This window comes from Rhineura floridana, chromosome 8 (assembly GCF_030035675.1).
Source record: "Rhineura floridana isolate rRhiFlo1 chromosome 8, rRhiFlo1.hap2, whole genome shotgun sequence".
Taxonomy (NCBI): Eukaryota; Metazoa; Chordata; class Lepidosauria; order Squamata; family Rhineuridae; genus Rhineura; species Rhineura floridana.
The window spans coordinates 125444336-125459074 of record NC_084487.1 but is presented as its reverse complement, the minus strand read 5'-3'; the positions used below and the strand labels follow the sequence as shown (position 1 = coordinate 125459074).

The window sequence follows — 14739 nt, the reverse complement described above, 5'->3', positions numbered from 1 at the left end:
TGCTTGGAGCATACCATTCAAACAAAAACATTTCTCGGATTGGAAATTAAGATAGAAATCTTAGCTAAAAGATAGAGCCTGGGTAGGGAACATTTAATCTACCCTACTTGCTTCTCGCAAGGGTTTAAGTGCCCTGAGGCCAGCCCAACCACCAGAAGTCCATTGTAGGAAGAAAGGAGCCTAGTGTTGCAGAGATGTTAGATTGGAGCACTCAGGAGTAAAGATGGATGTCCCGGAAGGCTGAAATTCTAAACACACTTACCATGCCCCATAGAACTCAATAGGACTTACATCTGAGTAGATATGGTTTGGATTGTGCTGTTGGTAAAGCTTAACTAGGGATCCTCTGCAGAGCTGTCCATATCCAAGCAGGGTTGGCAACCCCCTGACTGGAATTCCCTGCCCCTATCTTTTAACATGGCTGCTCCAAACTTCTTTACAGATTTGATCCTTCACTTCAGAAAGAGGTCTGAGAAATGAGTAAGAGTTAAGAAGATTCTCTCCCCTTTTCGGTCTACCTTGTGGGCTGCTATAAACTCACTTTGATAGCCAACATAATTCTAGTGAGTAATAACTGACAGAGAGAAAACACACATGGTTTGATCTACCTTCACAGACAGGAGCTTGGGAACAACAGCAATTGCAGCCACACTTCACAGCCTGTGAATTCTCTTTTACCGCTACTGGAATTCTCTTTTACCGCTATTGGGCAAGAAACAAACGGTCAGTTTATCTGAAGGAGCACCTCCAGCATCACCAATTATGCCGCCCGACAAGATCAGCCACGCAGGGCCTTCTCTCAATCCCACCAACAACAGTAGCTAGGTTGGTGGGGACTAGAGAGAGGGCTTTCTCAGTGGCAGCCCCCACTCTCTGGAATTCCCTCCCGTTCGATCTTCGGCATGCCCCTTCCCTGGATACTTTCCGCCGGGCCTTAAAAACTTGGCTGTTTGGACAGGCCTTTGGGACCGCTGGGGTGGGCTAATTTACATACTGAATGCCCGTTGTTATGTACTGCATATGTTGTTATTTTTGTTATTGCTGAGTATATCATATTTTATTGTATTTACTGTATTTAGTGTATTTTATTGGAATTTAATATGTACGTCGCCTAGGGTGGCTTCGGCCAGATAGGCGACCTAAAAATTAAATTTACATTTACATTTACTGTTGTTGCTTCTATGGCTCTAAGGGAGTGAGGTTAAAGGTAAATGAAAATGCAAACAGAAAAAGAAAAACAAAAGACGGTCATGATTTCCTAAATGCAATACCATAGCAACCACAACAAAATTCCTATGAGTACAGCAGAAAATTCAGCATCCCACAACCAGTCAGGATTCCTAACCAAAAGCCAAAACTAAAAAAATCCTGGCAGCCAGTCAGCCAAGGTCACAGAAATCCCCATGCAGCACAACCTGATCCAGGGGCTGCAGTTAGTGCAGAATGCTGTGGGACGATTGCTGACAAGAGTGAGACCCTATCACCACATTACCTCTGCACTGGTTGCTGATTGGCTACCAGGCCAAGTTCAAGGTGTGCTTTCCATGTTACGGATGCCACATAGTACATGTTCTGCTCTGGTAAGAAATCAGCCTTTTAGTGTACCAGGTATATTTTGGAACTCCCTGCCTACTGACATTAGGCAGACACCTTCATTGTACTCTTTTTAGCATCTGCTAAAAACATTTTTATTTAGGCAAGCCTACCCAGGCATGTAGAAGCTACTGTGTTTTTTATCTGTTTTTAACTCATTGTTGGTTTTATTATTTTGAATGTTTTAAAATACCTGTCTTTAACTGTTTTTGCCAATAATTTTATTGTTTTAATTCCTTCTGTAAACCACTTTGAGATTTTTTTTTACAATAAATTGTGTAAATAAAATATGTAAATAAATATTGGAGTCACTGTGGCCCTTGGGTCTCTCTCCACTTTTAGGAACAAAGGAATCTGCCTTATACTGACTCAGGCCATTTGGTGCCATCTAGCTCAGTACTGATGACATGGTCTAGCATTGGCTCTCCAGGATTCCAGGCAATAGTCTTTTCTAGAAATTGAATTTTGGACCTTGGCATGCAAAGCATATGCCCTGCCACTGAGCTACAGCCCTTTTCCTCTTTAAAAAAGTATATTTTAACATTGTTGTTTTCAATTCACTAATGAATGCACAGAATACCTAGAACAGATCCACATCATTCATTTAAAGCACATTAAACACACATTTGAAGCACATGAATCCCTACAGAATCATGGGAACTACACTACAGAATCATGGGAACTGTAGTTTAAGGGTAGTGGGAGCAATAAGTATGTGAGAGGGAAACTATACTACCCAGGATTCTTTAGGGGAAGTCATGCACTTTAAATGCAAGTTGGATGTGCTTTAAATGTATTGTGTGGATCTACTTAATTAACTTTGCCTGCACGTAAATTGTTTTAATTTTTTAAAATGGAAATGAGCTATAAAATTTACTGGGTGACTATGGGCTTCTCACCATCCCTCAGCCTAATCTGCCCCTCAGGATGAAAACAGCAGAGGGGAACCATGAAAACCCCAAGGAAAAGGGCACACTTAAAATGTAGAGGAAGTAATAATTTACAAACATAATGTGAAATCAAATACTTATCGGGACATAGTATGAAGAAATATTTATATAAGCATGATTATCAAAGATGTTTATTATTTACACAACCTGTAAAGATAATTGTAGTGCAATCGTATGACTTACTCAAACAAGGAAGTGTGCACAGAACTGCAGTCTCAAGTGATAAGGAATACTCACCCAACCCAAAATTCAGAATCATGCCACTTTAAGCTGTTTTGCAACTATTTATACTTTTTATGGTTATTGGATTTTAAAGAGATTTATTTCTTGTTGTGAGCTACCTTAGTTTCCAGTTGACAATCCTACCTCACAGGGTTGTTGGGAAGACTCCACACACATGCACACACACGATGTAAACATGCATAGACCTCATATAATAATTTATTGTCGTTGCAGAACATTTTTTAAAAAACAAAATCAGAATTAGTTTCCTACATAACAAAAGCAGTGATACCTATGTACACCCTGCCTAATTGCTTTAAAAAATAGGATTGGAGAGGTAGAGAAAGATTTACAACACAAGCACAATCCTTTGCTATGTTCACTCAAAAGTCCCATTAATTTACAGCACAATCCTAATCATGTCTACTCAAAAGTAAGTCCTATTAATTTCAGTGGGGTTTACTCCAGGTATGTGGGATTAGCATTGCAGCTTTACTCCTAGAAAAGCAAGTGTTCGATTAAAGCAGCGTTACCCAACCTTTTTTGACCCAACGCCCCTTTGCAAAATCTTTTTGTGCCCAACGCCCCCCTCAGATTAAGTATATGGCAATGCTTCCTATTCTTCCCTTAAAATATGAGTAATGCATAAAAGGTATTTTCAATGATCGTTTTTATCATGCCTTTTTATTGCACTTAGATTACACATTGAATTCTTAGTATGATTTATTAATATACATACATAGTTATAGAAAAGTAAATAAAATGAGATTTATTATAAAATACTAGTGTGATCCTTGAGCTTGATGAGTTTTGGCTAACTTCACAATATCTGGAAGTCCACACAGTATGAACCAATAGAATACACTGTGTTACTTAACAACAAAGTCATTCAGTATACCGGCATTGTTTTGTTAAACAAGTTCATTTAAACATCACAGAAACAATGGGTAGCGAGTGTGTCCCATTCCTGAAGAAAACCAGCGAATAACTGACTGTGCGTCACCCGTTTGCACACAGCACTCATCCGTTGGAAGAATGTGCCCTCCACCAATACACCCAGCTTATCAAACACTCTCTCGTGATTGGTTCCAACATCCCTCAAGACAGCATCGGAACATTACCTAGTGCTGGGATGTGGCTAATATCCCCATTCCTTGATATGACACTGGCCGCTATTCAGAAATTCTTTAATAAAGAGCACACTCTATTTATAGTGTTATTTCCATGAACTGAAACTATTAAATACATTCTAACTGGAGACAAAATAGTTTAAAAATTAATGATTTGTGTATTAAATAAAATTAAACTTAAATGCTTCATCTGTCGCATCCGACCGCCAAATGTCAACACCCCCCTAATGAACCCAAACGCCCCCCTAAAGTTTGTAGTCACGCCAATGCCCCTCTGAAAGGCTGTAACGCCCCCCAGGGGGTGCTACCGCCCACGTTGGGAATCACTGGATTAAAGCGTCATGTTGAGAAGGTTTTCAAAACAACCTTCAGCAGCCCAGGAAAATTTAAACTTGTTTGACTCCTACACACAACAGAAAAAAAGACTTTTGGTACTGCTGAAAGGTATATACTTACTCAATTTATGAGATTTTCAGATAAACAGGAAAAACAACAACAGTTTTCTACATTTGTAATGATGTCTAAGTACTTCCTGGAGGTCTAGAAATCCCTTGTCAATCACAACCCTGACTTCACTTATTGGCTACAAACCTGAAAGGGTGGGTTTAGAGCAGCCAGCTAAGAGATCATTTTACTGAAGTTGCAGGGTGGGGTGGCTGACATTTTGGTGTATATCTTGTGAACCAGACCAACTAGAAACTTAATTTTTTAAAAAATTGAAAGCTGAGAGTCCGGAGATTAAGCTGACTCACCCAGAGACCTTGAGAGGACCCCAAAACTCCAGAATCTCTGGCCAAAAACCAGACATCTGGCAACCCTAGGAACCAATGTCTGTGTGCTTTAATTTTAAATGCAATTTCTAGCTGCTGGGACTATTCCTGGTGTTCTAAATAAGTTAAGGATTGCTTTTTGATCTCTTGAATATTATTGACAAACATTTTTACTGTTTATATGAGATCATTAGTTATACACAATGGGTAAGATCCAACTAGATCATAGAGTAAATGTATTGCTATCAATGGACTTCAGTTACTTAAGAGTATAGTTCAGCCAGTTAAACCCCTTTGTCCCACTGATTTCAAAGGGGGAACTAAGCACACGGTTACATCTCTCACATTAAAGTCAATGGCATTTTAAAGAGCTAAGCTTTTGTTTGGATTAGTGACTGCAATAGTTCAGCATTTAATATCATTGTTTCTTAACATTTCTCTAACTTGTGACTTTGTGACAAGCACAAGTCAAGTTTCTGTTAAATTAATGCTTTAAACAGCTTCTACATTACAGAATTTAACTGTTATTTTTTCTTTTGCAACTTGAGTTACAAAGAGAATTGTTTTATCTTACAGCGCTGTCCGTGCATTTTCGGGTCTGTGAGCCATATACAGACTACAAAGGCCGCTCCCATTTTGGATTCCACTGCCCACGTCTTTCTGATAATAAATCCTACATCTTTTGCTGCCACCATAACAACACCGTGTTTAAATACTGCTGTAATGAGACAGAGTTTCAGACTGTTATGCAGATGAACATAACTGGGAATGCAGATGGATATATGCATAAGTAAGTAAATAAGCTGGCATACTTTTTTTTTTAAGTATCCTGGTGTAATCAGAATTGTACTGTCAAAGAAGCAGTTTACAGAAATGTATTTCCATAACTAAAAATAAGCAAAGTTGAAAAAATGAGAAGAGAGGGAATTGATATTTTCCACACAGCACAAATGTTTTCCAGGACTAATTGCTGTTTTAAATTTGTGCATGCTTTGCATATTAATTACTTGTAATCACTTGCACTTAAACAGCAAGGTGTATTTCATTGTATATCTGTGGAGTGTAATCTGCTCCTCAGATTCCTTTTTATATTTTAATCTGTGGCCCGTTTTATTGCCTCTATCCCATAACCTTTTTATTTCTGAAAGCACCTTTTAAAGAATACTTTTTGAAGTAGTATCAGGATCAAAAGCAAATATTACACAGATTTTGAAAGCAAGCTTGTATTTAGCCCAAATATGCTAGAACTTAGTTAGCCCCTAACTTGTTTTCGGAACCAGGACAAGGTGAAGTAGTGGCCTGGGTTGGGAAAAAAGCTTTCCGTACACGCACTTGCTCCCTCTCCCCTGTGCTTCAGCACAGACATGAGGAGGAGCTTGGAAGCATCTGCTTCTATTTTTTTAACTGCAGATTGTCATTTCATTCAAACTGTTCTGACCCCTTCCCTTTCTTCCTTTGGCATAGCTGTGATTGGAAGAATCCGCTTCCACTTTCAATTTGGCTTCTTTGGACAACCCATAGCTAAAATTAAGCACAGTTTGTCCCTGTTCCGTTCAAGCAAAATGGCATTCTGTTGTTAGTTTAAAATGAAAGCAATTGCTGTGCCAAAGAAGGGGAAAGGCCCAAGTCTCATTCATGTCAAACAGTGGCTTAGTGTTGTGTCCAACCACAGGTCAGGGTGCCAGTGAGCATGTACAAAGCATCTGCCCCTTACCAGTAAATAACCAAGACCAACTGGTAAGGCAAGATCAGTTGGTAAGCACTCTTAACTGGTGATGCCTGTGGGGTACATGAATCAACTAAAGGCCTCAGGCTGTTCCACTGTTTTTATGTGATCCTAGTTCTGCTCTGTGAGGTTTGTCCTTGGGGCACGATTCTCACTTTGGTTACAATAGGTTCTCTGTTCAAATCCTAGAAAGGGATATCCTGCCTGTGTTTGTCTTCTCTGTTGAAATGAAACCTTTGCACTACTGATCTACAGGGCTTTAATTTCTTTGGTTGGAGAACTTCATCACAAAATTAAGAGAAGTGCCACTTAAGAAGGATAGTTGTTTCAACTAGTGCATTGGTTTGGGAAAGATGAATTAAGTAGGTTCACATGGAAATATGAACTGAGCGAATTTATGTCCCATCGCTACAGACATGAGCCCAATCCCAGCGACATTAAACTCTTTAATTTTTTCACTGATGTCTGTTGGAAGCTCTTTCTCCCATCCCTGGGGACATTTAAAAGGGGAAGGGCCGGAGCTCAATGATAAAGTATCTGCAGAAGTTCCTGGTTCAATACCCGAGATCTCCAGGTAGGGCTGGAATCTAAAACTCTGCTACTCAGTCACAATACAGAGGTAGATGGGGCCAATGGCCTTACCACTCTAAGGCAGCTTATGTTTCTGTTGGCCTAAAAATAGCTCCTCGGTATGAATCAGGAAGCAGCCTATCCAGGCAATGAGATATTCTTTCTATTAACATACGTTTCTCTGTCCTCCCAGACATCCTAGTCTATTTCCACACTTTGGTTCAGTTGTCCGGATTCCTCTCCTTCCTCAGTTTCTCAGTATTCTATGCCATTGAGTTATTATGGGGCTGTATTAGGAATCTTCCCCCCTCCATCCAGGTTTTCCTACAGATTGTTTTGTTCTTTTGTGTATATCAGGGTTGCCAAAGCCTATCGATACTTCTTTCTAATGTCTCAGTGGCGCAGTTTTGGCTGCATAAGCATAAACACCAGGAAGACCCAAGTTGATATTAGCATATGAAGCTAGGCCATGGGGTAAATTCTGCTAGACCTTTTATGGAGAAGGAGAACATGAAATAGAGTGCTCATTTGTTGTGGCGTGTACTGCTGCCCTAAATATTTAAAAACTTAGATTTTAAAAGACGTAATTGGAACCCTTCCATATCCCATGTTTGTAAAACCTCAAGTTGTCCCCTGTGTCTGTCTCTTTTGGTGTTTTAGTGGCCCACTGAATTGGAACCTTCACTCAAGATGGAGTACTCGGGCCTGTGAATTTAAAAGCTCTAAACTTTTCAGTCCCTAGGCCAGCCTTTCCCAACTAGTGGTCCACCAGATGTTGTTGGACCACAATTCCCATCTTTCCTGATCATTGACAATGCTGGCTGAGGCTGATGGGAGTTGTGGTCCAACAACATCTGGTGGCCCACTAGTTGGGAAAGGCTTCCCTAGGCTGTCAAGTCAATATTAAAGAATGAAGAACAGCAAATAAAAAAGAAATGCTGCTAATCCCACTCGGTTCTCTCCTTTGGGTAATTTCTATAACTAGAAATCATACTGGGAGGTGGTGTGTGAACGTACTTTGTTTCAGAGTGAGAGCAGGAAGAATGGCCCTCACTCCAGTTTGTCTTTGAGATGTCATCATGTGGCCAAAGCTGATTGACTGTATGCTGCCATGACTGCCACTAGCTTCATAATCCCTAATTGTTTGGAACACATAGCAAGCAAGTAATGCTAACCTACCTCACAGGGTTTTATGAGGATAAACTCGAGGGCGAGAACCATGTTTGTGCACCACCTTGAGCTCCTTGGAGAAAAGGTGGGATACTAATGTAATCAATAATAATAGAGCTATCTTTTAAACGTTTTTTTAAAATGCTCCAAAATTTACAAAAGGGGATAGGACAACAGGTGCAAATTTATATATATATGTATTTCGGTGTTTCAAAATAAAACATCATACAGAACGAAATTACAATGTACCATTTGTAATTCAGTAATATGAGAGCATTGGTCAGAGGTCTGATTACTTTTGCAAGGCACTGAATGTATCTCCCACCCTTCTTCCCACTAGGAGGCCAAATGGTGTGAAAAAGCAAGGTTTGGAAAGAGTTTTTTTCCAGAACATTTCACTCCACTGTCCGTTTTTGCACCAAAAATATTTGGCCATGAAAAATCACTTTGGTTACAACAAAATAATAAATTCTAACTTTCATTACTGCAGACATGATGTACATTATCGGTGTGCTGGCTTATTTTCCAATTGCAATTACTTTCTGAACTGCATTAAATGAAGAAGTGGGGAAGAGGTCTTTTCACTTTTAGAACAAACTGGCTTTGCATCATTAAGCAGAATTTATACTTCAGGTGTTCCAGTTAAACATCCACAGTAATTACCATGTACTAGGCAAGTAGGCTTGTCCTTCACCTTCATAAAGGATGAAAAGATTTAAAGCAGGGAGTGGTGCAGCTAGGTAACTTTAGACACTGGTCTTAAGGGGGTTGGGGATGCCTTTAGATGGCCATGTGCATTACTTCAGTTATAAAGCCCACAATTAACAATAGTCTTTCCCCCCACGCCGCCACTGCTGTTGCTTCTACGTTCCTGAAAGATTACAGCAAAAAACAAAATACAGTTTGCCAATCCTGGTTAACAAAAGAGGAATACTCCCCGGCTATGGTCTGAAGGCACATGAGGCCAGCTCCCTGCTGAAGCTAAGCAGGGTCAGGTCTGGTCAGTGCCTGGATGGGAGACCGCCTGGGAACCACATGTAAGCCGCCTTGGGTTTCATGAAAAGAAAGAAAGGCAGGATGTAAATGTAATAAATAATAATAAAATGCAATTTAAAAACTCACTTAAATTGCCACACCACCATGACTACAGGTATAAAATGAAGTTTGCTTCTGTTTTCCTGATACTAAATTTTAAAAATAAGAAAAGGATGCTGTGGCAACCAGTGCCAGACCTGGTGGACCTTGGCATGCCCAGGTGCTGATGCTATGTCTGTCAGTCTTCCATCATCTGCTGATCATTTATTTAGGAAGGTGTTCTGGCTTGCAGGGTCCTGAACTTGAACCCCAAAGTCCAGCCTTATCTGTTCCACTGACAGCAGGGCTGAGCTATCTTATATGGTCTAACTTTTTTAACTACAGTCCTCATGAGACATAAGTGTATATTAAATATACAACTTTAGAGTAAGGTATTATTCATCTGTTTTCAGTTATCCCAAGTATGCACTCTTGTTTAAAGCCATAAGAAGGTCCACATAGTTCACTATTCTTTGAAAGAATCCCAGCAACCATCAGGCACCCAGTGGTCCTCTAGAACCTACCCAATGGTCCAGCTGAGGGCCATGATATACCTAGCTTTTAAGCCAGCCTCTCACAACCTGGTGCCCTCCAAGTGTTTTGGGCAACAACTCCCAGCCAGCACAAGCCAACTAGTCAAAAGCAACTGGAGCGCACCAGGTTCAGAAAGATTGTTTTATCCATTTCTAAATTATATATTTCAGTGTATAAAATAGGTTGTGCAGGGTTTTTCCCTGGGAAACATTCATCCCCTATGATATCATCCCTCTGTTCTCCTTCCACTGTTGAATATTAGAGTGTCCCATTTGTTGTGTTGCATTGAAAACCTTTTCCACATCAGTTGCCACCCTGGGCTCCTGCCAGGAGGAAGGGCGGGATATAAATCAAATGATGGACAGACGGACGGACGGACGGTGTCCCTGGGACCCCCATGTGTGTTGCAGAATACTCTGAGGCAGAACTTGGAAAAGTTACTTTTTTTGAACTACAACTCCCATCAGCCCCAGCCAGCATGGCCACTGGATTGGGCTGATGGGAGTTGTAGTTCAAAAAAGTAACTTTTCCAAGCTCTGCTCAAAACATATGAAATTCTCTTTCTGCTGTATGTTGTATGGAGAAAGGATAGTAGATAAACAAGCTGCTGTTTCATGCCGCTTATACAACTTTTCTCTTCTTCTCATTGAGGAGCTCCTGACAAGTTTCCCTAGAACACAGTAGGGAAACAAATGCTACGAGGTAGCAGCTACACTTGTAACCAGTGAAGCTTTAAAGTTTAACTAGAGCAGGGTAGAGAGAAGAAGGAGGAGTGGCGGCGGCAGACAGCACAGAGCCATGTGTTCCAGAAGTAGAAAGCCAAAATAGCCAAAGCCAGGGAAGGTAGAGAGGTCCTGAGACCCTGCCGGGAAAGGAAGAGAAATATAAGTAGCACCTTTCATAGTAGACTTTTTGGATGCATCTGTGGATAGAGGGGCTCACCTGACTTGATCAACATTTCCCAAACTTCTGATAGCTAAGACACACTTATATCCAGAAAGGATCTATATTAGAGTGTGAAAGAATAACCATTTCCTTCCATTGGAGGAGCCCAGCCTGTGTTTCTGAGTGAGTCTCTGTTCTAACTGTGCCTCCTGATTGGAAAGCGCCCAAGTTGTGCCAAAACAGAGTGAGTAGATTTCTCTAAGGGAGGGGGGTAACTTTGACAGATTCTTCATAATTTGGGAGTAACTGAATGCTCTGGTCTTATCTAATACAGAAGTGTGGCAGAATTGCCCACCACTAACAGAGACTGAGTGAGAAGGGGCCAGAGCAGCAATTGTGCAAAACTGTAAGAAGAAGCCTCCTTTTAGGATGGTTGGTTTAGGCTCACTGGGTCAGTTTACAACTGATGTAAAATCTCCTGCTCTCTAGTGGGTGGAATCACACACATACAAAAGCCCATAGATACTGCAGGCCCTCTCCCTATCGCAAAGATATAGACACAAATGCTTAACAATCTCAGTGAAATCAATGTGGCTTAAAATAATTTTAGCTTTGGCAAGATCACACACCTTGTGATTTTATCATGTGAATCCAGCCAGAGAAACTTCTACAGGTGAATTGCTGATTTGCAACATCATCGTTGACATCCGACTTGATTGTCTCACACTAGATTTTTCTCACCTTTTAGATATGAAAAGAAGTATTTCCCTAGCTCATAAGATTAATGCAGTGATAAATTCATTAATACATGCACATTTTTTGGAGTCTAATGTGGTAGTGACCATCAAATCACCTTAGCAGCAAATTGAATTCATTTTACTTTCTGCCTTTTTTTATATTTCATTTTGCTTTGCAGTTCTTTTATGAACTAATGCTATAAAGCTTTGATGAATTATTCATCTGAATTCCTTATGAGCTTTGCACTTCAGCATATTGTGACTCCCCCCCCTTTGTTCATCTGTGCAATTTTAAATACTAAGTTTCTCGAGCTCTGTTTGACTCCTTCACTGGGAACAGACATCACTTTTTACTTTCTTATTTTAATAAACAGCATCTTGGGAGTACTAGATTAGCCAACAGGGGCAAGGTGCACCCTTGTGCATGATGTGCAAGATACCTGCAACAGTACTGATCGGGAAGTTGCCATAATATCCTCCACTTTCCTCAGCTCTGGCTGCGATTATGCGCTGCAGTACGCACCAAGCCAAAATTCTACCTCCCAGGAAACCAAACTATGTAAGCAGAATAAACTTTGTGAATTATGCCGCAGCTAATCATCGTTTGTTCTGTTACCTTAGAACATGGTGCCGTGTTAGCAAAAGGAGCAGCCGGTTCATTGGCACCAGTGAAAATCGCACGCACCCCAGAATCCATGCAGACACAAAATATCATGGCTGCTGGAAGCTGCATTCTGATTGCCTCTTGTCTCAATGCTTTTTTGCAGACACTTTAAAACCTGAACTGCATAATCCAGTGTATTAGAGAGGTGGCTGTAGAAAGAGGGAGGGCCACATATAGCAAATGAATGCAGAGGACAGAAACCAAGAGGTGCAGAAATATTTTATTGCCAAGCAAAATCCCGACATGCTTCAGACATGATAGCTCTTCCTCAGGAAAAAAATTGTGGAAGCACTCTTTCAGTCTGATCATTATTCTCTTCCAAATTACACCAGTGTTGATAGAATGGTTCAGTAACAGAGCAAGTCCAAGAACAGTATTCTGCTGAATTTTATTTATTCTTTGTGGAAAAGCTATTTCCTCTAAAGCCAGGGGTGGGGAACCTGTGGTTATCCAGATATTGTTGGACTACAACTCCTATAATCTCTGATGGCCATGCTGGCTTGGGCTGATGGGAGTTGTAGTCCAACAATATCTGGAAGGCTACAGACTCACCACTCCTGTTTTAGAGGAAACAGCTTTGTACAAGTAAAGAATTTGACAGTGAAATGTTGCTTTCTGTATTGGTAAGGGACACAGCCCAGAATCTAATATTAATTAGGCTGCGGTACCATTGATTTTGATTGCTTAAGGCTTGTTTTAAAATCAATGAGTCTTTAACAAAGTGCTTATTTTTTTTCTTGAACCATCTTCATGTTCTTCTTAAATAATAACCACAACAAGAGCTGGGATTTCCAGCAATCTGCAGGATGCTCTGAAATTCACATTTTATGCTTTGCAGCATATTGCTGTTATGAAGTTAACTAGTGTTCCAAACTGTAATGTATTCCCTGCAAAAATGAAGTTCTTCAGAGCTCACTACAGCTACTAAAGAGGTGAAAATTCAAAGCAAAAATATGGTTTCTGTCAAAAGGGTGTGGCTGTTTTTCAGTCGGTCACCTTGGTCTGCTCCTTTGTACATCTTCCTGCAGCAGAGTGAATTGGAAATGTGGCGCTGCTACAGTTTAGAACTCCGTCCCGAAATAAGGCACTTCTGTGAATGCCTGCCTGTAACAAATGAAATTTATTGTTTATAGGTTTTACCTGTTAGTGCAAAGGCTTACTGATGCACCATGGCATAAGACAGCAGTTTCTAAACTAGTATACTTTCTTGACAAATCGACTCTACACAGTCTATATTTAGAATTGGCTGCTTGAGGTTGCCACTCACTGTGATGGGCTTATATTCACTTTCTCACAAAGAAGTGAACAGTATCCCTTGCCTCTGTTGGGTGGGAGATGGGGTGGGGGAAGGGGCTGCGACTGGAGATAGAGTTGAGGTGGAGGCAAAGTCCCTCCACTACTCGTAGTATGAGGTCAAGAATATAAGCTTTTCTGTTTGCAGCCAGAAATAAATGGGAACTATGGATTATTATGGAAAACAAAGACTGAATGTCTCTAGTGGGTTGGGGTCCCCAGCAAGTCATTTCCTTTTCCTCCCAAAAATGTTTTTCATGCTGAACATCCGATACATATACAGCCCCTCTAAGAAAGGAGAGGGCACACCCATTTGGAAACCCAGTTTATGGATATATTTATGCAGTGTTCATAAGAATCTCATTTAGTACTGTGATATTTCAATAAAGTGGTGTCTGTCATCATTCCATTACTTGGTCAGCTATACCATACTAAAAGCCAGAGCTTAATAGAATAATGGACAAGGCCCACAAACATATCAATTCTGTTTTATGGTTTCAACAAAATACATTTTTTATACAAAACATGAATGTTTTGCTATATTTAAATTAAAATAAAACACTTTTATTTTTGAACTTGTCAGAAGCAGATGCTATTTTTAAGGAACAAATGGTGATCTCACATATGGCTCAGTCTAATAAATTGCCATTTCAAAATACTATTCATTTTTCATTAAATGATATTTAATGAAGTAAAATAAGTGCCTTAAAAACAATGTATACAGATAAACAGAGGATGCAGATGTAAGAGGTACTAGTGTTTGATTGTTAGGCTATCGTGTTGTGACTTTCAGCAAGAGAGGGAGCAACACTCTCAAAATTTCACCAGAATTGAGCCCTGCTGATGCTTCCTCCGAAGGGCTGGGAATCCACATTGGTTCACTGTGTAGTGCGTAGTGGTTTCATGATGGGCTGCCCTTCATTCTTTCCTTTCTATCTGGGCAACAATGGTTCACAAATCCAAAAAGAATAATTCCATCGGCATCGCTATCCGTTTATCAACTCTTCTGCCTTTAGCAATAGCTTTTTCTTAATTTCTTTTACTTCCCCCCACCCCAACTGAAGGATCGAAAATAACACAGAAGAAGTTTTAAAACAGAATATCCAGTCTCTCTGTGGTGACTATGATCTGGTGCTGTTTTACATTTTTGATTAAACCATTCTTGTTGTATTGGAATATGCCGTTTAGCTGCTATCAATATTTTTTGCAGTAGTTAACAAAACTCCAACTAAATTTTTATGTCCTGGTCTCACATATTCTTTAAGGTATCCCAGAAGAATTGTTAGAGTGTTCATTTGAATGCAGTATCTAGTTATTTATTGTATATGCACAGTGGTTTTATCCAAAGCCTCCTAACCTTCTCACACATACATCTCCCCACATTTTCACATTTTCATCATGTCCCATTAACATCTGGATAT

The 14739-nt window shown here is 40.1% G+C and overlaps 1 protein-coding gene across 8 annotated transcripts in view; it reads left to right on the top strand.

Annotated features, from left to right (window-relative positions):
• The window catches only part of SHISAL1 (shisa like 1), a 124994-nt gene that overhangs the window by 66300 nt on the left and 43955 nt on the right, over positions 1-14739 (top strand). For all 8 annotated transcript variants that reach the window (XM_061582378.1, XM_061582376.1, XM_061582380.1 and 5 more), the window contains one exon: positions 5242-5455. In XM_061582378.1, coding sequence (XP_061438362.1) covers positions 5242-5455 — 214 coding nt within the window. The remainder of the gene's footprint in view (positions 1-5241; positions 5456-14739) is intronic.